Source organism: Corvus brachyrhynchos, unplaced genomic scaffold, assembly GCF_000691975.1.
Source record: "Corvus brachyrhynchos isolate BGI_N302 unplaced genomic scaffold, ASM69197v1 scaffold4, whole genome shotgun sequence".
Classification (NCBI taxonomy): Eukaryota; Metazoa; Chordata; class Aves; order Passeriformes; family Corvidae; genus Corvus; species Corvus brachyrhynchos.
In genome coordinates this window covers 2,102,578-2,127,385 of record NW_008237878.1, presented here as the reverse complement: position 1 = coordinate 2,127,385, position 24,808 = coordinate 2,102,578, and the positions used below count along the sequence as shown (strand labels likewise).

The 24,808-nt window shown below is 39.0% G+C and overlaps 1 protein-coding gene across 1 annotated transcript in view; it reads left to right on the top strand.

Annotated features, from left to right (window-relative positions):
• The window catches only part of NISCH (nischarin), a 55,715-nt gene extending 36,049 nt beyond the window's left edge, over positions 1-19,666 (top strand). Inside the window, 19 exon segments of the mRNA XM_008632167.2 lie at positions 220-268; positions 1,909-2,072; positions 3,440-3,535; positions 4,787-4,882; positions 5,251-5,409; positions 6,674-6,742; positions 7,206-7,391; positions 7,594-7,722; positions 8,173-8,286; positions 9,083-9,191; positions 11,770-11,891; positions 12,758-12,813; positions 13,286-14,596; positions 15,011-15,185; positions 16,394-16,547; positions 17,121-17,249; positions 17,623-17,784; positions 18,270-18,797; positions 18,800-19,666. Of these exon segments, the coding sequence (XP_008630389.2) occupies positions 220-268; positions 1,909-2,072; positions 3,440-3,535; positions 4,787-4,882; positions 5,251-5,409; positions 6,674-6,742; positions 7,206-7,391; positions 7,594-7,722; positions 8,173-8,286; positions 9,083-9,191; positions 11,770-11,891; positions 12,758-12,813; positions 13,286-14,596; positions 15,011-15,185; positions 16,394-16,547; positions 17,121-17,249; positions 17,623-17,784; positions 18,270-18,797; positions 18,800-18,870 (3,879 nt within the window). The 3' untranslated portion in view covers positions 18,871-19,666.
• Positions 19,667-24,808: the final 5,142 nt, after the last annotated feature.

Genomic DNA, 24,808 nt, shown 5'->3' with positions numbered 1-24,808 from the left:
CATATGAAATAAAATAATTTCAAGTAATTTTTATGAATCATTATCAAGTTACAAAAAAATCTGTAAAACAGTCATCCCTGATTTCAGTAAAAAAAAAAAAAAAAAATCAAAGTCCTCTACTGCAGCAAGAAAAGGATACTTCACTAAAGGTATAAATTAAAAAATTGGAACCCTTAAATATGTAAATAACACTTGATTTAAATGGTTTATTTTTTGCAGGAGATCAATGGGATCACTGCTGCATTGGCTGAAGAGCTCTTTCACAAAGGTAAGGAACTTGCAGTATTTATCCAGGAATGTTTTCCTCTCTGTTCATGCATTCACATACCTTTGATATTTGACCTCCAGACAATGAGAGGTCTGATCTTCCACATCAGACTCCAATACTTTTTCTCCCCCTTCTTTCTTTTTGTCTTTTCCTTGCTGCTTGTGCTTTAATTCAAGCTGCATTTTTTGAGGAGCTGTAGCAGTCTTGCAGCCACTTTTGGAAACAACAGATTGGGTGAATTTATGTTCTGAGAAGGGTCTACTAGTTTGTGTCCTTAAGGGATAGGATGTGGCAGTGGTGATCAGGAGCTTTTGCTAAGCTCTCTGTCTCAGTGTGTTTTAGTGTAACCCATAAGGAAACTTGGTCAGTATCAGCGAGTCCTGACAGTCTGTGTATTAAATGCAAGAGATCACTTTACATATCTAAATATTATTCTTCCAGAACTCAGGAAGCAGGAGACCTTCTGGCCAGTTAATTTGAGGGTGTGCTTTTCTGAGGCCAGCAGATGAAAACGAAATGCTCTTACTGTAACTACAATAGCTCCAGCTTCTCCATTAACAGCAGGAGGCATGTGAAAGGATTAATCCCTGCTATTTTTGTTTTGAAGGGCATGCAAGATGCTGCTGTATAATTCCAGTTGGCTGAGGCATGGTAGGCATGATAGGTGAAGCATGTTTCAGCATGGCCTTTCAGATTGTTCTGGCAGAAAGTTACTTTTAGGTGAAGCCACTTCAGAGTCCGTTCAGCAGATTTTGGAATATCTTAAGGAAGCTTGTGAAGAAATCTTTGCTGGCTTTGTAGTGCCTGCAGTCTCACTGATACAAGAATTGTGGATGTATCACTGACTGCTCTGTAATAGTGTAACCTTCCAGTAATGTATGTGCAGCTGGACTCTTGGACTTGCTCCCAATGAAGCTGAAGGGAATTTTACTCCTCAGAGAGCATTTCTGAGAACTCTGCTTATCACGAAAGCTGATGCTTTCTTGTCCATGAAGTCAAATTGGTGTCCCTAAAAGGAAGAAAGGAAAGATATTCATTCTGTGTGTGTGTGTTCCAGCTGCTCTAGCCCACACTGAGCTTGTGCTGCCTATAGAGAGGCTTTTGTATGCTGCTTCCTACTGTTCCAAGAATTAAATTGGATTGTAAAATTATAATTAGATAAGACATTTTCTGTTCCGGGTGTTTGCTTTGGTATTAGTGTGCAGAAAATCCCCATACTCTCCAATAAACACATTTACTACAATTCTGCATTTTGGCAGCATAGCAAAAGATCTGAGGTCTGTATTTTAGATGGCAGGTGCTGTGGGTTCTGAATAGAAAAAACCCTAACTGCTAGAAGTGTAGAGATATTTCAGAAAAAGTTTCATAACTCTTACATTATGTAAATTAACTTTGATTCCAGTCCTGTTAAGACTGAGGGAAATTTGCCATTAGTTGCATTAGGAACTTCAGGCCTGTATGATGAGTACCTACTTGAATACCTCAATTATTCTGGTGTTAAAAAAAAAAATTATTTTGCTACCTCAATTTTCAACTTCGATATAAATAACAAACATATATCATTATATTTTCCATGTACCATTTATTCTTGTGTAACCCTTGCAGCATTGTGTTTGATCCCAAGCTGCTCTGTTTTTCAGGAGAGCAGCTCTTAATGGCTGGAGAAGTCTTCACCATCAGGCCCCTGCAGTTGTATGCTGTCACTCAGCAGCTGCTGCAGGGCAAACCTACCTGTGCTAATGGAGATGCCAAAACAGATCTAGGGCATATTCTGGATTTCACTTGCAGACTCAAATATCTAAAGGTGAGGTCGATGTTGAATGGGTGTTTATGCTGCCAACCTTCAATCCATGTTGTTCTCTAGTCAAGATGTTTGCTGTGTGATGTGACATTTTCAGCAGTGCCCTCTGTATAGCTGCAGCCACGGAATCTTGCTGGGTACCAGTAGGGATGAGTAAAGAAATAAATACTGACCTCTTCAACCTTGCTTTCTTTGCAGGTACTATGGGTAGGCCAGTGTGTATGTATACATGTGCATATGTGCATCTATATAAATCTTGCCCCCTTTCCCTCTGTCTGACTGCATCTGAAAGTTAAAAATAAAACCCTGAAAAGTGCCTCAGTTTCCTAGATGGCCCTGAATTTCTAGCTAAAATGCCATTTCAGGTTAAATGTAAAATGGCCTCAGAACAGATAATTTTTGTCAGGACCCAATTTGACTTTTGTTTTTCTACCAAAAAAGTGAATTAAACTTTCCCTGAGTAATTTTTTTAACACTGCTTGCTATGACTCAAAAACTTATTTTAGCCCCTTTGTTGCATGAGGAGCTGCCTTTTAAATGTGTCTGTGTTCAAAGCCGAAATCAAATGGGGGATCAGGGGAAGCAAAACCACAGCTGTGCTGGTGTTCCTGTGGCTCTTCAGTTGCCTTTGTCATCCTCTATCTGTATAGAATCTTCTGAAGGGAGGATTTTCTGGCTGGAGAAGAGCTTATTGTTTAGAAAAATTGCCATCTGCAGAATTTCTAGGCCTTTGGAATGCTTATGAGTGGGCACATTCAGAGCTTGTAGGATACACAAAACCAAAGAAAAACCTTAGAGTTTTCTCCCAAAATTAAATTCACAGCAAACATAAGTGAAACCACCTGGTTTTTATGCTGCTGACATGCTCTGAGGCCAGAATCCTATGACCATATGGAAATACCAGATGCATTTTAATTGATATGTATCAATGTAATGTTTATTTTCTTCAAGCCCATCTTGTCAATGACTTGAACTTCATCCGTTGTAGAGGAATTAAAGACAGTGCTGACTTGGAGGGTTCACACATTTCAAGGAAGTTGTTTTCAGTGATCGTAACTCTGCCTTTTCAGCTGAGAATGAAGCCTTGGTCAGCCTTGCTTATTGTGTTGCTTTTTGCGTGCCACATGTGCTACAGAATGCAAGCACAAGGTGGCACTTCAAGTTCAACGCACTTAGCTGGAGCAACTAGTATTTGTTTACCCGAAGAGTTAATCTGCAAGGGTCATGAATCATTCCATATTCGAAAAATTGCTTGGAGCTTTGGCTGTCTTTCCACACTACTGCCCTAGGGCTGTTGCCTGTGTAAGACTGGAATGGGGACAAGTTGGGTTGTGTGCACTAACTCAGTTCTTTAATGTCTTAAATGCCAGGTCACTGGAACAGGGGGACCTTTTGGAACCAGTAACATTCAGGAGCATCTCTTGCCTTTTGATCTGTCTATTTTCAAATCGCTTCATCAAATAGAGGTAGGACTGAGATACTGCTCATAAATTCATAGGTGCTCTGCAAATGCCAGGCCTGCTGCATATATCTCAGAAATGGTGATTCTCTGCTTTGATTTGCTGCTAGAATTGGGGAATGCAGAGTTTAGAAGGATTGTTTTATTTGTGAAACAATTTTTTTTCACAAGTTTTGGGAATAAGGACACAAGGTTTAAATTATTAGAAGAGCTTGCACTCTGTGTGTTTCCAAAGAGAGCAATTTCCAGTATTTACACAAAACCTATACCTGGGTGCTTTTCCACTGCCTTGAAGAACTAACAAGTGGTTATAGTTGGATCCCTTATTACAAAGTGCTTTTTATTTGGAGAAAAAAACGTACATCAAGTGTTTGTAAAAATGTCCTGACATTAAATTTGTTTGTGAAAGTGCACTTTTGGGTGTAGTGCTGCTTACTTGATAATTTGCAGATTTTTTTTCACTGTTCTGCTTTCAGTGTGAATACCAGAGTTTCTAGCAGTTTTCAATGAGTATTTTTTGAAATACTTTCTTGGCCACTTCAGGTCTTTCCAGAGAGAGGATATTCAATTTTGTCACACAGTCTGTACTCTGTCCACTTTTGGTGGATACTGCACCTTTTCCAGTACATGAATGCTATCTTCTCATTGATGTGAGACAGTTACTGGTTAAGAACTGAAGTGACTGTCTGCAGAGAAGCACGTGGACAGATACTGTAGCACATTTTCAGGAATGTTGCTTCAAATTGAGCTACAGAAAAAGAGACTTTGTAATCTTAAACTTAGTCTGTGTAATTAGCTGATTAGTGGGTTAAATTCTTAGATTAGTATCCTCACTTTCTAAGCATTTCTTTTTTCTTATGATAAAAAGGACGTCTGATACCCAAATGAGTGTGTTTGCAGGTTGAGTCATAGTTTGAGATACCTCTCCTTTTGGTAACAGTAAAAATGCTGTGGCCTGTTAAATCAACTGGGTAGTTTCACCTTGAATACATGGGACAGGTGGAAAGTCAATGGAGAAGCTTTGTTCAAATATATGTTTGAATTTCACTTTTCTGTAGTTATGCCTCTAATTTCTTGCTTTAGCTTTGCCAAGTGTCAGTATTTCTGACCTGATAATTTCTCAAGATTTTATGGGAGTGCTATAACTACTTTGCAAATTGATGCAGAATCTGCTGTTGAAGCTTTTAGATGCCTCTTTCATGTCTCATTTGTCTGTCCTAACATTTCTGACTTTGTAATGTGATTTTTTAAAAAATAGATCAGTCATTGTGGGGGAAAGCTTATCAAAGGGCTGACTTCATCAAAACATGCTCTGGCCACACTGAGTGTTCGATTTTCAGCAACATCAATGAAGGTAAGAGCAAGTTCCTGCTTCTGGTGAGTGTTCAAAGCATGTGCAAAACCAACATGCACAATAGGGAAATATCCACTTGGAGTCCATGTAGCTTTCTGTACTGCCTCTTGCAGGTTCTGTTTTTAAAGCCATGGAACTGTAGGGCTTTACTAACATACAGAATCTTAAGGTTAAGTGAAGAAAGTGTTCAGATGTGTCCCTTCCCAGGGACACTTTTGATGCTTGCTTGCATGAGATAGTTGGGATGGTTTCCAAAACTGCTAGCTTTCCCTGAAGATGGAAACCCAGTATTTAGATCTAGAAACAAATCACTCAACTTATTCTGGGTCTTGGTACTACTGTCTTTATCCAGTGCTTCTCTTAAACAGGAGATCCTGGTGCCTGAGGCCTCTGAGTTTGATCAGTGGGAGCCAGAGGATGCACTGGACAACTCAAGTTGTCCAGTGACAGCAATTATCCCAACCTGGAGAACTTTAACAACTTTGGATATGAGTCACAATAGCATCTCTGAAATTGATGATTCAGTGGTAAGAAATATTTTTCATTTGTGGAAAAAGGCATGATTTATCTGTGGCACATAATACACAGCAGGGATTTTGCATCTGCTCTGTCGCTTGTTCTGAAGAATTTTCAGTTGTACTTTATGTTGGTTAGCTACCCAAGCTAATGCTGAGGAGATTTGTTCTGTAAGAACTTTATTTCCTTTGCTAAAGGAGAATAGTTTTGTCATTTTGTGTTCTGTAGGCAACATTTCCATGAATACTCACTTTTTGAAACACACTTTTACTCTCGGCCTTAGGCCACTTAGCAGTTGTTTTTTTTTTTAAATAAAATCCACCTCATAGACTCAACTTTGGAGTTGTTATCAAGGCTGAAGCTTCTTGCATATTTAAAAACCTATGACTTGCTGGCAGCTTTCTTGACATCAAAACATTGTGAAGAGCATGAAAACAAAATTTGGGGTATTTTGCCAGTACTTTCAAATTTTGTGTGGTAAATCGGTTATTACAAAAAAAATGAACATTCAACACAAGAACTTGATAAAATATGAGTATAGCTTTTTACTTGAGCTACTCTTGTGAAGCAGGAAATAGCTACATGTGTAGCTCAACCAGACATCATAGACTTGGAGCATAATTATATTGTTAATGATTTTTTGTGATGTAGATTTAAGATGCTTCAGGTCTGTGTCCAGGTCTTAATTATAAGGCAAATCAATGCTGAGATTACAACCAAAATAAAACAGATGCAAAGCACTGATGTCAGAATTTAGCATCCAGGTTTGAGACCTCCACAAGTAAAAGGCTTTCTGAGTTAAAGTGCATTTTCTACAGGTTTGTGTGACCTTGTAGTTCTTGGCTGGTGTAATCAGAACATGGAAACAAATCACTCAGCTTTTTCTGAGTCTTGGTACTACTGTCTTTATCCAGGTTTGTGTGTAACATAAATCTCCTGGCTTATCTGTTTGATAAGACCAAAGCACCACTAGTGAGTTTGATCTATAGTTAGTGGGAATAAACTAGGATAAATTATTTGTCTTCAGTAAGAAACCAGGTTTCAGATTAAAACTTAACAGCGCTCCTCAGAGTAACCTGGATTTCTTAATAGTAGGAGTCAGCTCTTTTTTGCTCCAAATCACGCAGAATGTTTTCTTAATGCCAAAAGCTGGGAAGAGAGACTGCACTGGAGAACACCTTTCCATGGCTTTTGTTGGTCAGCAGATGTTGAAGGAAGTGTGGCCTGACTTAAAACTAAAGTGCATTTAACATGTGTATTTTTTTCCTCTTCTAGAAATTAACTCCAAAGATTGAGTTCCTGGATTTGAGTCACAATGGGGTGTCTCTGGTAGAAAATTTACAGGTATGTGATGCATTTTAAGGTGATTTTTTTTTTTACCCAACTGCCTGACACCTTAAAGCACAGATTTTCATGCTTCAGAATTTTGTTGCTCATTTTCTTCATGGAGAATGGTTTAAGCCCAAATAGCTGCTTCTTTGTAACATCAAGTACTCTTTTAATGGTGCATTTCTTAACTGCTCCTGGATATTTTAATTTCTTTGCCAACGTTGACGTAAACCATTTAGTCCTTAACTAAATTCATTCACTGCCAGCTGTATGTGTGGGTTGGTAAAAATGCAGTGGAGGAAATTCCGTTTCTACAAGCTTTAACCTTTGTAATGAACAGTTTCATGTCATGTCTTTCATGCTACGTAGCATCCAGCATGAAAACACTGTTGCACAATAAAATGAGCCAGCCATAAGATAGCATCTTTGGTATTCAGTTTTAATTAGTGTATGACATGAATTTTCTGTCCTGTTGTAGCATCTGTACAACCTTGTTCACCTGGACTTATCCTACAACAAACTTACATCACTAGAAGGTGTTCACACAAAACTGGGAAACATCAAAACTCTGAATTTAGCAGGAAATCAGCTGGAAAGGCTGTGTGGTCTTAACAAACTGTACTCATTAGTCAACTTGGATCTGAGCAACAACAAAATAGAACAGGTAAGTGTTGACTTTGGGTGTCAAATTGTGTGTTAGATCAGAAGCCATTTCTTTTAGTGGATCAAACTGCAAATAAATATAAGTGGCTGTAGTGATTTTTCTTGGTTATTGTATGTTTGTAATCCATGCAAGAAGCACTTGGTCTGTGTGCTCATTTTCATTTTGCCAGTTGGTATTCATGCTTTTATCCAAATACTTTCAGATTGAAGAAGTAAAAAATATTGGCAGCCTGCCATGCTTAGAAAAGGTGGTGTTGTCCAGCAATCCATTGAGCATCATCCCTGATTACCGGACCAAAGTACTTGCTCAGTTTGGAGACAGGGCCTCAGAGGTGAGCCCCAGTGCTGCTCTTCTAATCCTCTTTTTAGCCTGGTGAGGAAAGTGGTGCAAATGTTCTAAAAACCTGATGGGTTTTTAGTGTGCATTGGAAAAGGTGTTTAGAGAATGAAGCTTTATTAACGTTACTCAACTGTGCTCCTGGATCTAAATGATATTTTACCCTGCCCTCATTGGGTAACAGTGTGTTAATATTGAAACACTGTTGTGCTAGAAGGTAGTTTTTCTCTTACCCTACCCCTGAGGTTGTTAAATTTACCGAACATTCCTGAGTTTGCATTAAATTGATGTTAGCTGAAGGTCTAATGTGGTAATTGTTTTTGTGTAATGGTTACAAAGATGCACATGGTTTGCATTGAGCTACAGTAATTTTTGATTATTCCATTGATAAAAATTGCAGAATGCCTTGTTTTCAATACTTTTAGATGTTTTAATTTTTTTTTAGGTTTGTTTGGATAACATTGTTACCACAGAAAAGGAACTAGACACAGTGGAAGTGCTAAAAGCTATTCAAAAAGCAAAGGAGGTGAAATACAAACTGAGCAACTCTGATAAAAAGGTGAGTCTGGTGCTGTGAGAGAAGTAGAATGTGCTGCATACATAAGCTTACAAAATTACTTCTACAAGTTAGATGTAAGCAGAATGCAATGAATTTTCCATAGCATTAAAACTTTTATGGTTTTTTTTTGTTTTAATGTGGTGTGAACTTTTAATGTTGCCTCTTTTTGCTATGTAGTTTTCAATGCAGTTTTAGTAGTTATCTGACCTTCCTTTTTTGGGCTGGCTTGGGAGAGAGGAAGTGGGAGGAAAAGATAAAATGGCTTAATGGTGTACACAGTGGATTTGCAGTCGACCTTAACAGCCATATTTTGTATCTTATACAAGTATTGCAGAGCTGGGATTTTACTGCTTGCGTTGCAGAGTACTGAAATGACTTCCCCAAACTTTCTTCCTGTGGGTATTCAGCAGTGGGAGAGAATCAGAAATCTGAATTCTCCTTGCCTTCTCTCATACCTGGCTGTGTGCTGTGTAGTTGGTTAGTCTCTGTTTGGAAGTAAACTTAGGGACAGAGCAGGTTCTGTCCCTACAGTGTAGAAATCCTGTTTTCATTCTTTTGACTTGTGAAACTGCCAATTCTGTCAATACAGTGATTAGTCAGTGATCAGAATGACTTCTTTAATCTTCTAGTTCTTCTTAGTGGAGTTACCCCCCCCCCCCCCAAAAAAAAAAAAAAAAAGCTGGCATTTACTTTCCTTTTATTCAAATTGAGAAAGCTTGTATAGTTTTAGTTCAGGATCTCATGTGTCCTGTGTATTTAGGTTTTTTCTTTAATTGCTGCGTACTTTCTTTATTAGATCAGTGAGGACTCCAGGCTCACTGCTGCCAGCTCCAAATCAAACTGTTCTTCTCTTACTGTTCGTCCTTCCTCTCCCTCTCTGCCTCGTCCTGTCAGCTCCAGCCAAGGTAATCATGTATGTATCGTGCTGCTGGGCTGAGCCTCTTGGTTCTGCTTTTCTAAGCTGCATTGATATACATGAATATTATGTGCATGGATATAGGGCTTTAAAGACAAGCACAAAAATCTGGTAGAATTGGCTTTGAAAGAGAAAGTTGTATGGAATGTGACTCAGCAAAACTGACCTGTAGTTCCCAGTAGTGTTAAATACCTGGAGTGAGAGTTTGGGTACAGGATGTTTTACTGCATCGTCCTGCAGAGGACTAGATACCATTTCCAGGTTTAGAGTCATGCCTTAATGGAAAACTGAGACACAGAGAGACATGTTTCAAAATTGCTTCTCTACCCGTCCTTGGTCTGCAGAATGTGAGCTCGAGCAGTGTATGTTCCATTAGTGCTTTTTGTGAGAGCTGCATTTCTGTCACACCAGGGGGAAGATGGAGAAAGGAGATGAGTAAAAGACACTCGTGGGATTAATGTTCTGGCTGAGGCTGTGATTTCAGCACATCTGTTGTGCTCCTCAGTACCTGCTGACTGCACCTCAAATTTTTTTACTGTATGTTTCAAATGGGTGTGCCTGTTGCATTAGGAACTTGGAAGAATGCCTTAACTTTCCTCTGTAGCCCATAGGACTGACTTACGTGAATATTCACTTGTGGCTGAGAAAAAGAGATAAAAATATTTTCTGGTTTTGCCTTTTGTCTGATTGAAAAGTGCAGTAGAATATGCATGATGAGAGAAGACTTTGTACCCATTTAAAAGAGCAGGGATTATGTTATCAGTTACTTGGGGTGGCACAGCTTCCTCTTACCATTGATCAGTGGATTGGTGAATAAGGCAGAGAAACAGCCCTGAGGAGCCTGATCTTTGAAAAAAGTCCATTGCTGTGACTTCTGCAGAATAAGCAGAGGTTTCATAGTTCACTCTAGAAAAATGAAACTTTTCAGACAGCATTTGGGACAGACACCTTGATACAGATTTAGTTGCTATTTATGTACTTTGCCTTTGAAGCCCTTCTAGATAATTTTTAATCTGCAGAAAAAATGCCAGTTTTTCCAAAATCAAGTCAATGCTTGCTTTAAAGTATTAAGCACTTGACAAACTGTCTCAGTCCTGTAACTATGTAACAACCTGCGGTTTTATACAGGACTTGCTGTAAAAATGCATGTCAGCAACCCCTGGGACTGTTTAAATTATTTATCAATAGGTTTTTTTCTACTACAGAAAACGTTTAGGAGCAAACAAGTCTTGGGAGAAAAAAAAATACAGATCTTTCTGAAGGACTTAGGAGTTCCATAGAGTGGTACAAGATTCAAGGTTTATTTAGCGTAGTCCTTTTCCATAAGATTCCTTCAGTAGAATTTTTTGGGAAGGCTTTTGTAAATAATGGGAAAATGAGGACTGTGCAGGCTATTTCTCAGCTTCAACAATAGAAATTGATTATATGCTACATATCTAACTATTAAGTGTTGTTTTCAAAATACCAGAGAAATCTACTTTAAAAAAATGGAAATATGCTAGGCAATTAGTTTCACTGTTAGACCTTAAGTCATGAATAATGGAATTAATTTCCTGATATGCTATTTCTATGGATTGTTTTCTCTGCATTTTCTAGACACCATCTGTTTCCGTAACATATTATTCATCCTAAATGTCATTGGGAAATGGCTTATGGAAAAAGATTAAATATTTATATAGGAAACAGAAAATCAGAAATAATGCTGTCATGTTTCTGTTTTCCTGTCAGTTTGAGTTTCCTTCTTGCTAACGCAGTATTTTGTTCAAGTAATAAATACCTCTTGTGCTTCCTCTGACCATGAGATGTCTTGGTGCAATCTGCTGAACTTTGCCATCAGTCCCAAAAGATATATGCAGGAATTTTTATGCTCAATCTAGAAACACATCCACACTGTAATTTTGTTGATTATTTGCATATGTAAGCACTTGAGCTGACTGGCTCATTGGCAGTACTGAAAATTGAGTTGCTCTGTTGTGTCAGTTTGATGGTGTGAATATCAAACTGGCAAAAAGTCAGACGTCCCTGAGAATGCTGGCTTGTATTCACTCATGATAAGTTTTTACTGATGATTCAGCTTTGAACCCTTGAAAAAGGTTCCAAGTAAGGTGAGACAATATCTTCAGTGGCATTTGAGAGACCAGAGCTTCTCAGTCTGGTTGAAGGTTGTACACAGATATTAGAGAGATTGTTCACTTGAAGCTTGCAGAAATTTGGGAGTGTGCTAGAAAGTTCATGAAGAATGCTCTGCTAGTCTAGCAGCTGACCAGTTCTGTTAAAACTGAATTGTGTGAAGATTTCTTACACCAGATGTTGAGAATCAAATTGATTGTTAGTTTGAGAAAGAAGCTGTAGCACTCTTCAATGCAACTTTCAGTTACTACTTTAATTGAACTAAAATTCTGCTTGCTTTTTTGTCCTGGCTATTGTGTGAAGATATTCTTTACCTTTAATGATTTATGATTAGATCTTGATTATACAGTTTTAATTCCACTTGATTGGCAGATGCTATTAGACATTTATTTTTGTTTTACTTCAGTGATTTAAAGAGCTGTTTATATTTGTTCTAGAAATAATTTGTGAAGAACCAGTCCTAGCCGGCAGTTTTTTGCAATCCAGTGGTTCGACTCCTACAGACCATACAGTTCCCCAGAGATGCTTTGAAATACCAGACTCCAGATGTAAAATTCAGGTAATTGCCACACTTCTGTTTATATTATGGTATTTTAAAAAGCTTTGCAAACTTATTTCTGATGTTAAACCTAGGTTATCTTAGTAATCCATAGCAAAGGGGTTTTTTTTTGATTCTCAAAGCTGTTTTAATGGAAAAGGAGACAGCCCCAAATTTGATTCAAGGGGTTTTGGTCTTGCTTATAAATTAAATGCAGAATCCAGGTTTACCAGGGTTGCAGAGAACTGTTGCCACTATGCCTTTGAGATTTTACTCAGTACTAGTACAACATCATTTAATAGCCATTTAGATGCTGAATGTAAGACTTTTGTCTTACCATATTACAGTGTCAGTGTTTGAAAGGCGATTCTCTTGCTGGTAGAGTGGAAGAACCTTCTCCCTGTCAATAGGCAATGGCCTTAATTTGTCTTCTTCAATCTCCTCCTGTCTGATAACTTCTGGTTTGTGATTTTATTTGTGATATTGGAAGCACTCTTCATGTGCATGGCTTCAAGGAATAAGACAGCAAGACTTGGGGATGTCTCTTTGTTTGCTACCAGTGTAGTTGGTCTTTGTCAAGTTCCTTTACCTCTTTGCTTCATGTTACACTAACTCAGTAAAAGTTTGTAGAATGCTGAAATGTCTATGGGTCACAGGTTGGATTTGTTCTCAGGTCAGCAGCAGAGTTCATTCTTCTTCTGCCTTAATTGAATGCCCAACCTAAAGCAAGCAGTGTTTGTGGGTCCTCAAAGGACGGCTGTTTAGCTGCCCATGAGTACAGCAGGACTTGGCCAGCTTTATAAACCATGAGCCAGCATTAACTTTGCTTCTCATGTGTGCTGAACTCTTAAGTAGTTTACAGTTTCCTGATGTTACTTTCTTCTCAGGCACCTGCCTCTTTATTGGATTCATGCAAAGAGTACGATGGTGGTCATCATGTGTGGTAAGCTACCTAAATAAATTCTGGTTTAAATCCTTGTTAGCTTTTGGGAAATAACAGTGGGTACTGTTTTCTTAAACCCAGCCTTTAAGGCAAAACAGTCTCTTTCATTGTATTCTGCCTCTGGTTTTTTGAACCAAAATATGATGTGTAGTGTTTTTAACCTTTGAACCCTGGAATGCAGTTGGTGGTTTCAAAACCAGCCGTAGCTGTATTATCTAGTCCTTTAGTTCATAAGGGTGTGCTTACTGGGGATGGGAAAGAGGAGTTAACCATTTTAGTTTTTACTTTGTATAGAATTCCACACTACGAGCATTTAAAATCAATGGCTGTGCAGTACAAAGATGTTTTACAAAATTACACTGATCTAATTGTATTAATCAAAGTTCTGAGAAGCAGCACCATGAATTGTAGGTAGCCATGACTGGTTTAAACTTAGGTTTGTACTTACTGTGGCTTCTTCTCTCTTTTGAAGTTTGGAGAGTTCAGAGGAGGAACACTGTGCAGTGCCTGACCCCTGTAACACCGTCATCTTGCCTTTTAATTGTATGTCCTACACTGCCACCAACCAAGACTTTATCCAGCACCTTTCTGCCTTGATAGTGCAGGCTGTGCAGAAATCTGCCCCCTCCCTCACAGAGAATAAAGGAAGCCCTGCAGGTAATGCCACAGACAAAGAAGATGGATATTTTGAAATGGGACTTCATGAAGGAGATCAGACTTTTGAGTTCAGCACTACTTTGGATACTCAGTCATCCGACAACACAGCAGTGGAGAGTGTTGACATAGTCAAAATTCTCTGGAGCTTTTCTATTCACATTCATAAAGGACTCAGACAGTTTGCTTCCTGTTTGGTTTTGACCGATGAGATGCTAGCTGTGTTTGAGATTCCTCATCAGGAATTGAGGGGAAATTGCCAGCACATCCCTTCTGCCTTGAAATTAACGCTGTGTTTTCCATACACTGATCTAATAGAATTTGGCTTTCTGCTGCCAGAAATCTGTTTAACTCTGAAGCTGAAAAGCAGTGACAACTGCTTGTTTGTTGTTTCAGACTCCCAGAATCTTCAAGACTTTTATTCCTGTTTACAAACGTATTGCTCTCGACACTACACATCAGTGTTACCAAGCTCCACATGGTACTGTAGAAAAGCAAATCTCCAAGAATTTCTCTGTCACCTTATGGAATTGAATTGCATTTCAGCAGAAGATGTTGAAATAAAAGGTTGTTTCCCAACATACCTTGTTTATGGGAATAAAACCAATGCTCAGAAAGTCTTGCATCAACCAGAGTCAGCTGGCAATAACAAGGAATGGTCAAAGAACGTTTTGTGTTCTGCACTTTATTCTTCAGTATATAAATCTTCTGACCAGAGTCCCTGTGTGGTCCATCCGTGTTGGATATTTCTAACACCCCAGCATTTGTACATAGTAAAGGTGGATTTTAGTTTACTGCCAGGTAAATGGGTAGGCACAGAAGAGTTGGGAAGTGTATTTAAGCTGAATAGAATTCCGTTAGCATCACTCGTGTTGCATCCAACTCATGGTGCCATGCAGCAGAAGGGTTCATTTTTGGATGGACACGTGCTGGAGCTGCTTGTTGGATACAGATTTGTTACAGCAGTGTTTGTTCTACCTCATGAGAAATTCCACTTCCTAAGAATCTACAGCCTTTTAAGGACACTCCTGCAGGATGTTAAGACTATTATTATTTTCAAAGCTTCAAGCAAATTGGATGCTGTAAGAAATCATGTTGTGGAGGCAAACAGACACGGTCAGGCAGCCAGGTAATGATTCCTGTGAAAGGTCTCTTGCACAGTGCTTGATGTGGCCTAACCCCTGTGTTTGCTGCTGTCATTATGGTTGGGTTTAGACTGCAGAATTGATGAGGTACTTCTGCATTGTGCTAGTCTGGAGTAAGTGTGAATGGTTATCCTGGACTGTAGCAGTCTACCTTTTTTCTTCTGTTTTGCTGCTGCAATGTAAAATGTAATTTCTAATGAAAGGAAACTTCCTGCTTCATGTGCCTGCAGGCTGAGGTCATGGCAGGCTGACAGCTATGTTCAAGATACAAATAATTAAAACTCTTTAAAATGGAAGTTACCTGGTGTTAGTTTGTGAATGAAATATAAATATTCTTGTAGGGGAGAAGCTGTGTAGATCTTTACATTTTGATAATTTGTGTTCTGGGTCTTTTCTAGTTTTTGCAAGCCTCATCTGACACTGTCATCTTTATACCCATCTGAGTTTCTTATGCAGAAGATAACAGAAGACAACCAGGTTCCTGTTCACCTTCATGTTTCTGTGTCTCTGCAGTATGTGGCTGGGCTGAAGGGAAGAGCCCTGGTTGAATTCTTCCATAGCAACATTGCAGAGGTATAGTGCCTAGCCAAAGTGTACAAAAACATGCTTTTGTGACCTTTCTGTACTACACAGTATCTATTAAAACTTTGCTGATCAAACTTAGTCACGAGAGTTAGGCTCTGGGAAACCTGGAAGCGTTTTGATCAAAAATCTGTGTTATTCCTTTTTGGGTTCCTTGCTACAGCGGTTGGGATCTTGCAAGGCCCACTTTGCCTTCAGGATCTGTGGTGCTCAACAGGAGAGTACATTATGTATGTCTTGAAGATGTGATTGCTCCAAGAATATTCCTCTTTTTTCTTTAAAGTGGTAAAAGAAAAGAGAATTATTTTGTGATGGTTCTTAGCTAAATCAATAAATAAGTGTTCTTATTTATAATTTTTTGTAATACTGTGCACGACTACAACACATGTGCAGGGCTTCAGGTACTCCAGAAACATGAGCAGATAAACCTGATTTCTGAAAAACATTAAAGTCTGTCTGGGGAACATCAAATTGAAAAGTACGAATATCACCCAAAATTTAGGATGTGTGATGTGTCTTTTTGAGTGATAAATCACTGTGATCTGCTTCCAAATGTCAATTGAAAAGCTTGAGAAATAGATACATTTTTTTATTCCCTTACCTCCCTTCCAAATGTTTTAAGTGAGCACAGTTACAAGCTGTGCTTCTTTTTTTATATCAGGAGAAGCTGATAAAAAAAGCAGGTGACTCATTTAAGGGTTCACAGTAAGCCCATCAAGTTAGAAGCTGGGAAGATGCCTGGTTGGAACAGCAGCTGTAGTGGCAAGCTGTGCTCTGTCCTCTCTTGGGGGTCTTTGAATCCAACCCTCAGGAGCATCTGAAGGCTCAGCAGACTTCAGGCTTGGGAGGCCACTGAGCAGCTGTGGATTAAAGTTTTGTCTGTGGTGTCTGTTCTAAAAAGTCTTTCCTGTAAACAAGATTTTTTTTCAGTTTTTTTTTCTAGTTTTGGTCAGAAAACAAGGAATAATTTGTTTTTAACAGAAAAATAATTTTCTTGTATAAACACAAGGTATTTTCAGTGGCTGCCATTGTGGCCTCCTTTAGCAGCTTTGAGGTGAATTACTTCTCTTTGACCAGAGCATCTTCAGATGCTTAAGATTTTGAAGTTGTTTCTCTGGTGGCCTTAAAGTTGCCTCTAAGGTGGTGAAACTATCTGAAATATCAAAGTTTGTGCTTATGAAATAAAATTTACATCTTAGGTGGAAAATGAAGAGTTGAGACACCTCATGTGGTCTTCAGTTCTGTTTTACAAGACTCCCAGCGTGGAAGTGATGGCCTGTGTGCTTCTCTCAACAAAAGCTATTTACTTTCTGTTGGATGATTCTTTCATTCATGCAGATGAGCACCAGTCAGGTAAAATAGTTATTTTGATCCTTTAATCAGGTTACCAACTTAATCCCTCTCTGTGTGTGTCCTCAGTTGAAGTACCAATTTTGGTCAATATTCTTCCTTAGATCTCCTAGTTGAAGGGGTCAGTATCTGAATAAGGCTTTTTGTTCAAAAAAACAGGGTCTTGAGTCATGTCTGCTTCTCAGACAGACCCTTCTAGCTGCTGTTGTGTCCATGCTTTTCTCTGATGTCATTTCATTGTCCCTTTCATAAAATGGAAAGTGAAGGGTAATGAACATCATGGTGAGCATTCAATTAAAGTGTGATATTAATCACACTTTTAATTGGAAGTGTGATTTAAATCTGGTATGTGTCAAATATTTCAAAAAAATAAAATAAAATTTTATACAAGCTTTTATACAAGCTAATAAAATTTGCTTGTATTTTGCTTGAGAAATTATTAGCCACTGTATCCAGTTTTTTTCTTAATTTCTTTCTTCAAGTGCGAGTTAAATATTAGACGGTAATATAAAAATTATGCTTATGGAAAGACAATTTTTTCTTTTGACTTTTTAATCATATATACTTCTTTAACAGATTTTTGGAACAAAGAAAACTCAGACTGTGAAAATAATTCTTTTCATCTCTCTTGCTGCTTTGTGCTAAAACTTAATGACCTGCAGTCAGTAAATGTTGGCCTGTTTGACCAATATTTCCGAATTACTGGTGAGTACATCTTGTGCTTTAAGTTTTTCCAGTTCTATTTTGTTTGAGTCTTTTTTAGACCGATGCCTGTCTTTAGCAGTGAGATGGAAGAGGGGTTTTTCTGTTGCTTCTTTTTCTTGAATCCCTAGAGCAATATTTGAATCATAAGTATGCGTTGTATTTTAAACGAAGAGGCATTATGTATTTTTTGAGGGATTTGTAAGTATTCTGTTGTTCTTTTCAAGAATTTGAAAGATTTCTGAATAGTGATGCATGTTTTCAGGAGAAATAATCCTTGAAAAAAATCTTTTCTGATGATGGTTGCATGTTGGTTCGAGAAATGGTAATGCCAGGTGCGGATCAGTGAGTGAATTCTGTTCTGTGTTCTCTCCAGGACGTTCTGCAGATCACATTGTCACCTGCCTGACAAGAGACAGTTACAACACTCACACCTTCATACAGCAGCTTATGGCAGTCCTGTCACTGCTTGCACGCACTCCTTCACCTGAACCAGTAGATAAAGACTTCTACTCTGAATTTGGGAGTAAAAACACAGGTGAGTGGTCTTTTCTACATGTCATGAGTGATTTTAGGCATCATACTTCAGGTTTCACCTAAACTGTACTGATTAAAAACTCTTTTGAGAGGCATTTTTGCATCAGTCATTTTGTATTTGATTTTTTTTTTATCTAAACTCCCTGACTTTAATTATCGTAATGTGCCTTATGTGAACAGAATTGTTAAATGTAGTAACAGTGTTGCACGAGTGAAGTTAGTGATGGCCTCTTGCATTCACCCTGGACTTACATGGTTAGAAATTTGCAGAAAATATGTTGGTAATGCAAGAAGGACTCCAGCAGAGACCTGCAATCCAAATAAAATTATTCCAGTATTGTTTATAAGCAAAAGCATGTGTGAATAAATACAAAACTTGAATTCTTCCAGCTGCAGCCAGCTGTCAAAGGTTGTTGCTTATCCTAGTACATTAAGAAAGTATTGCATAGCACTAAATAGAGATATAATGATGTATGTTTCTTGCAGGAAAAATGGAGAATTATGAACTGATTCACTCTAGCAGAGTAAAATTTATTTATCCAAATGAAGAGGAAATTGGGGACCTTGCTTTTCTAGTGGCAGAGAAGATGGATGGTTTGACCAATCTTCCATCCCTCAACATCCTTCTGTATGTGTTGGCATTTCAAGTAAATCATGTTGAAGGATCTGCTCAGAACACTAGTTCACTTCAACCTAAAACACTGATATTGACCAGCTCTGATTTGTTCCTCTTTGATGAAGATTATATCAGTTACCCACTACCTGAATTTGCTAAGGAGCCACCAAAGAGAGATAAGTATCAGCTTGCAGATGGAAGACGAATCCGGGATTTAGATAGAGTCCTCATGGGATATCAGACATATCCACAGGCCCTTACATTTGTGTTTGATGATGTTCAGAATCAGGACCTGATGCAGAATTTAACACTGGATCACTTTGGAGAAACTGATAGTGTCCCAAAGGGAAATTGTAAACAAGAGGGCAGCAGGAGCAGAGAGATCCAGTGGTACATTTTTATCCCAAGTGCAGAAAGCAGGGAGAAATTAATTTCATTGCTTGCAAGACAGTGGGAGATCCTGTGTGGTAGGGAATTGCCTTTAGAACTCACTGGGTAGTTACTGCACAGCCAAGTGATTTCAGTGTGTATTATAAGGTAAAGCACAGTGTTTAAGTAGATAGCACCTGTCAAGTTCTCTTTGTTTTCATGAGGAGCTGACCTGGACTCCCTGGCTCCCTGGTGCAGTGAACATGTAACAGTACATAGAAATATTCTGAAGTGTTATTCTGGGGACTGAACTTCTTGTACAGTCTATTTTTTATGCAATAGTATATAGTGAAAAAAAACCATGAGACATCCTGGGAAACTGTATGGAAAATTTAAGGAGTCAACACTAGATATTCTGTCGTCTGGGGCTGTTAAGGTTTCCACTATTTTTCTGTATATATCAGTCTAGCTGTTCTATACAAATTCTAATGTGTAAATAAGGGTAAATGCTTGTGTATGTTCAAGTGCAATGTTCTTTGTACAAGAAGTATTTTGGGTATGCTGCTAATGCTTATTATTTAATGATCTTACAGTTTTACATATGTTTTTCTTTGAGGCCAAATGTAATTATTTGCTGCCAATGATTAACTTAACAGTAAAATTTGAGCCACAAGCAAGTAACAAATTTTCATATGAAACTATTTTCACAGGCATTTGTTTTCCTTATCCAAGGATAAAAGAATTGCTTGGTAAAGATCCCCTCAGTATTGTGAAAGTGGAAATACCCAATATGGGTATATCAGCATTTTGTCAGCAAATAATGGATTTGTATCTCTGAACACAAAGTCTTTCTTTTGCCTATCTTGTCAATACAAATAAAGTGTAATTTGACAGTTTTCTTTTGGCCTTGTCTTTATTCAAGTTTATATCTTGTGTTTCCAGGATACCATATGGCAGTTCAGCAGCACATATTCTGTTCCTAGAGTGCATTGTAAAGTATGAAGTGTGCAGCAAGACGAAAGAAGAAAATAGTTTGTTCTACTATAACAAGATTGTTAGTCCAGAAATGCAGCTGAGTCATGGAAACTGAGGATCTGCAGCCTCTAAACGCAATTTGAGGATTTATTTCAAGTACTTTTGCTTCTCCATTAGATATTAGGGATTTTCTTTCTGAGCTGTCATGTTTAACTTGACTGTTACTGTGCCCAACAAGTTTTAACCTCCTCCATGACAGTAAAATCCCTACTCATTATTATGAAGGCAAATACTGAGACTAAAAAAGAATGTTCTATATCCAATGGGATTCAGAAGGGAAGGACAGTTTTTTGATACTTATGTGGCAGTTGCTGCTGCTTAAAACTGATGCCCCTTAAACACAGAGAGAAATCCGGGTTGGAAGAGACCTCTGGAGGTCCAACAGTCAAGCTTGAAACAGGGCAGTCTTCAAACAGATTGCTCAGGGCCTGGTCCAAACAAGTTATGAGCTTTCTCCAAGAATGGCAAGTCCACAGTGGTGTTGGGAATTTGGTGGTTTCACAGGGTATTTTTCCATGCTGTTGCAAAGCTTAGCTGTGCTTTTTGGATTTCAGAAGCCAGGAGTGTTGCAGTCAGTGCAAGGATGACAAAGAGGCAGCCAAAGTCAATTGTATGGCAGGATGCAGTGGAGTTTGTAAGCAAGCAGAGGTGAGGAGCATAACTGGGCTGCAGCTCTGTTCCCAGTTTGGCAGAGGAAATGTACCCTCTTACACTGAACTGAACGATTAAGGTAGGTACTGCAGGCTCTTGGGGAAAATTAAATTTCCCTGTACGTTGGAGCTCTTCTATTCTCTCGCATATCAAGATTGCTTATGTTCATTTAAGTTTATTATCATTGGGTAGAAAAAGCTAATTTCTTGTTAATTATAAAACATTCCCCCTTCTTGTATCACTATCTCCTGAGGTAAATAGTCCCTCATTAAAAAAAAACTTTAAATACTGATGTTGCTGCAGTGAGGTCTCCCTGGACCTTTTTTTCCAACCTGAACAGCTCAAGCTCTCCCAGCCAGTCTCCAAGCAGAGATGCTCTGTGTTAGAACCTGCTGGAGGTAGTGCTTTGTGGGTGTGCATTTCTGTTCACTTAAGTGCAATATTAAGCTGAAAAATCTTATAAACTGTCATTCTTCAGTGCCAACCTGTTGTCTATTGTCGAATTTTAATGTAGTCTTTTGTTTCTAAATACAGGGATTTAAGTAAGTTTTTCTTGAAAATGTACAATCATTCATCTTGAAACTAAACTGATTGCTTCAGTTCATAAAGATTTCCCAGAACTTTCCACATTCAGTTTCTACAGAAAGTTCTGCAGAATGAAGTCGCTGTCAACAACTGAGGGCACATAGAACGGTCTTGATTTCTTCCTTTCTTTTTGTAAGAGCACTACAAAGCCCTGCACATGTATTTCTCTTTTGTCCTCAAATCCTTTCCAGCTTCCAGCCCTTGTTCAACATTAAGACAGTATCTGAGTAGCTGAAGTTATGACCAGAAACACACAGAGGCAGGTGGGGGGACCTTTGTCAGGAAAGTATCTCCTGAACTCTTAAACTTCCGTGTTCTGGCTTTGCAGCTGATGTAGATATTTGCCACCCTAGGAAGACCCAGACAATTATTTTTGTTCAGTATCATCTACCAAGGATCTTCCCCTGTATTACAATTGAGAAATTGTAAATGAACCTCAGTAGGAAGGAAAGTAAATGAGGTGCTGACCTGGGCTACGCTGTTTTCGCTGCAAGAAGAAAAGACAGTGTGACCTGCATCCTGTCTGTCCTGTGTCCATTCCCATACTGCTTTACAGAACTCTGATCTGCGTGGCTGTGGATGTACTGCACAGTCATGTATTTCCATCGGCTCTTCTGACTTGTCTTTTTGTTCTTATCAGCTTTGATAAGGAGGGTGGGGTTTTTTTAATTGAAGTAACACAAAGTGCTGCTGTGTCTTACTTGCATTCTGATCAGAAAGTTTACTTCTGCAGTACTAATCTTCAAACATACCAAATCTTGAAAAGCAGCAACATGAGTAAAAGCGTGAAGCTGTGGCTCAGAGCAGACAACAAGCTTCTGTTTCTTGATGTTCACCTGATAGTTAAAGGCATTTAGTAACTTGGAAAGCTAAAACTTTATGTGGAAAAAGGGAGGATGTGAAATTCATTAGAACCAGAAAGCACTAAAAAAAGACTGACCAACATTGGAAAAACCTACCTGAATAGGTGCATGAAGAGCAGTAGCCAGAGTTGGTAAGGTGAGCACCAAGCCCTTATGCTTCAGTCTTCAGGGTCTCTGAGAGGGGATGACAAGAATTCCCAGCATCTCTGAAGCTGCTCAAAAAGCAGAGCTAGCAGGATCCTGACTCCCATCTCCATCTGTTCTCAGGCAGATACTCAGTGCAATCCTTGGCAAACTGCTGGCTACAGCTTGAGTCAAGCACATTGTAGCCCTTATTTATCCCTTATAGACAGCAGTACCCGAAGGATCGGCAGCGCATCATGGCAAAGCTCACTGCCTCTGCCATCACGCTCCTGTGAGCAGGTGCTGAGTTTCAGTAGCTCAGCCTGTTCTAGTTTTACTCAGACTTCTAATTAATATTGGATATCTGTGGGGAATTTAGTGTCTGACTCTCCAGTACAGTCCCAGAGCACTGCTTAATAAATGAGAAAGATACAAAACTAAAACCAAGAGAAGGGAATATGTTGCTGCTTTTCACTGCAGCAGAACATGTAAAGGAGCTCAGAGTCAAGAGGAAGTGTTAGGCCAGATTTAAAGCATTTATGTACTGACATTGGTACTGCTGCCTTTAGAGGTTTTGGAGAAACAGGATGCGAGCAACCATGACAATTTCTTCCTGAATTATGCGACAGCATTGTGCCCAGGCAGCCCTACCTGTCTGCTTGGAATTGGACTACTGTCTGTGTGAGAAAGACTCCTATTCTATGTGCAATCCTTGCAGTTTTTTGCTTTTATCAGCAAACTTTAAAATTCCTGTTCTTTCCATCTTGCCAAGAGCAAAGGCAAAAATAGGACTGTGTCCCTGCCTCTTCACCAGGACACTGAGGGTGTATTGGGTAAGTATGGTTCAGCTGGCCCCCTTCCCACACACAAGCACTATTGGCTTGGCCTGTTCAATCCTTTCCAGACTCACAGCCTTCTTACAGTCTTACAATTCAGAGCAAAGGGACTTAATGTCCTTTCCCAGCTTTCCCAGAAGAGCAGAACAAGAGTCTCTTTCTCTCTGTGAATGCAACCAAATGGTCAGTTCTCAGAGAAGCTGTGGGGCAAGGTAGACTGGATGGTAAATCACTTGCCTTGGCTCTGTAGTTTCTAAACAAAAGATTTCAATAGCAGGAAATTGCCCAATCTAGTCAAGGCTGCACACACTTCACAGAGCAGAGCTGGTGACCCAGCATTTTAAAACACAGTGTGTGACACAGGCAGGGAGTCTGGGAGGGTTTGGAGCCTTATCCTTTGCCTTTATCCAGGTGGGTTTTGGTTTTCTTTTCCTGTGAAACAGGTTGAGTAATTTTTGCCAGCAGCTTCTCAACTTTAAATGTTAAACAATAAAATGTTAAACAATAAAAATGCCAGGTCTTAGATAAGTTGCTTTAGAGGACCCAACTTGTCATTGATACATAAAGAAAAAGAGAGGGAGTTTTTCCCTGAGAGGGAAAAATCCAAAGCATTCCTTTTTTTTTCCAATAATCTGCTGATGATAGGGAAGACTGAACCTACACGGTAAATTTTAAGTGTTTTGTAGAAGTCATCTAGAAGAAGCCAGGGCCAGAATTTGAAGATGTTTCCAAGACCCATATCTGTGACTTCTCCTACTAAACCAGCCACCTTCTGTTACGTGGGCAAGAGACACTTGATGAGTCAATCTCTATGCTTTCCAAAACAAAAGCCCAAGTGTGAAACCTCACAGATAAACACACTGGCAGACAGTTGACAACTCCTGCTGTATGTTTTAAAATTGGATTTGCACAATCCTATTTCAATCCTTGACTAGGACATGAACAAAACCCTCCTACCTGCACAGGGCCGTTTGTGTGTTCTGTCATCAAATCTTTACAAGTCTTGCCTAAATTTTCTCTTTTGATGAAGGCTCATCAGCAGACCTCAGGATCTTGCTTTATAAGATTTTGGGGGTTTGAAATACTTTGTAGGGATGCCTCTGTGCGTGAGCTGGTCTAATACGGAAATGAATGAGGGAACTGGGTTTTCTATTTGTTGACGGTTTTGAGGAGTATTGGACAAAACAGTGGTACCAAAAAATCAATCCAATGCATTTTGCCTCTAAGGCATAAAGTTTTTGTAGATGTCATCCATGAGAAAATACATTCATCTGCCTAAGAGGAATCCATCTATCAGAAGAGAACAGAAACAGTGTGAGTGGAGCAGTAATTTGTGTTTGTTTGGCTCATTTTTGCTTCCTGTGCTGTTTCTATGCTGGTGTTGCCATCTTTGATGACACTGCCAACTGAACTGCTGCTGACAGCACCTTGGCTTCTGTGCACTGAGTATTATTAATGGCTCTTGGCCACCCATTAATTTAGAGATAGTTGATGTTTTACCTTCTTACTAATTTCCAGATTCATGAAGATCCAAAGTTGTTGCAGCTTTCGATGTTCCAGATCCAGCAGTGGTGATTAGCAAAGTTTCCATTCTCTCAGAGCAGCTCATAGGCAGTGGCTGAAACACACTGCTTATGCTGCTTGATCAGGAAAGCAGCATCAAATGACAGATGACCTTTTTTTTATTTTTCGGCTTATTCTCTGCTGCTCTACAATGGCACTACTCCCTATTTGCATTTTTAGCCTGTGTATTGCTGTTCTATTGCTTGCCTTTAATTGAGGTGAGGTCAGATAAGGAAGCTGGCTGTGAACCTTTTGATGTTGCTGTGAATCTGATTTATTTAATTCAGACAGGAATGTCACCAAGCATTGCTCTCCCTTCCTGGTTCCCCTGCAGGAGGTCAGATACAGTGATTATAAGCAGCAGTGGAAAGCCTTGGAATCAGC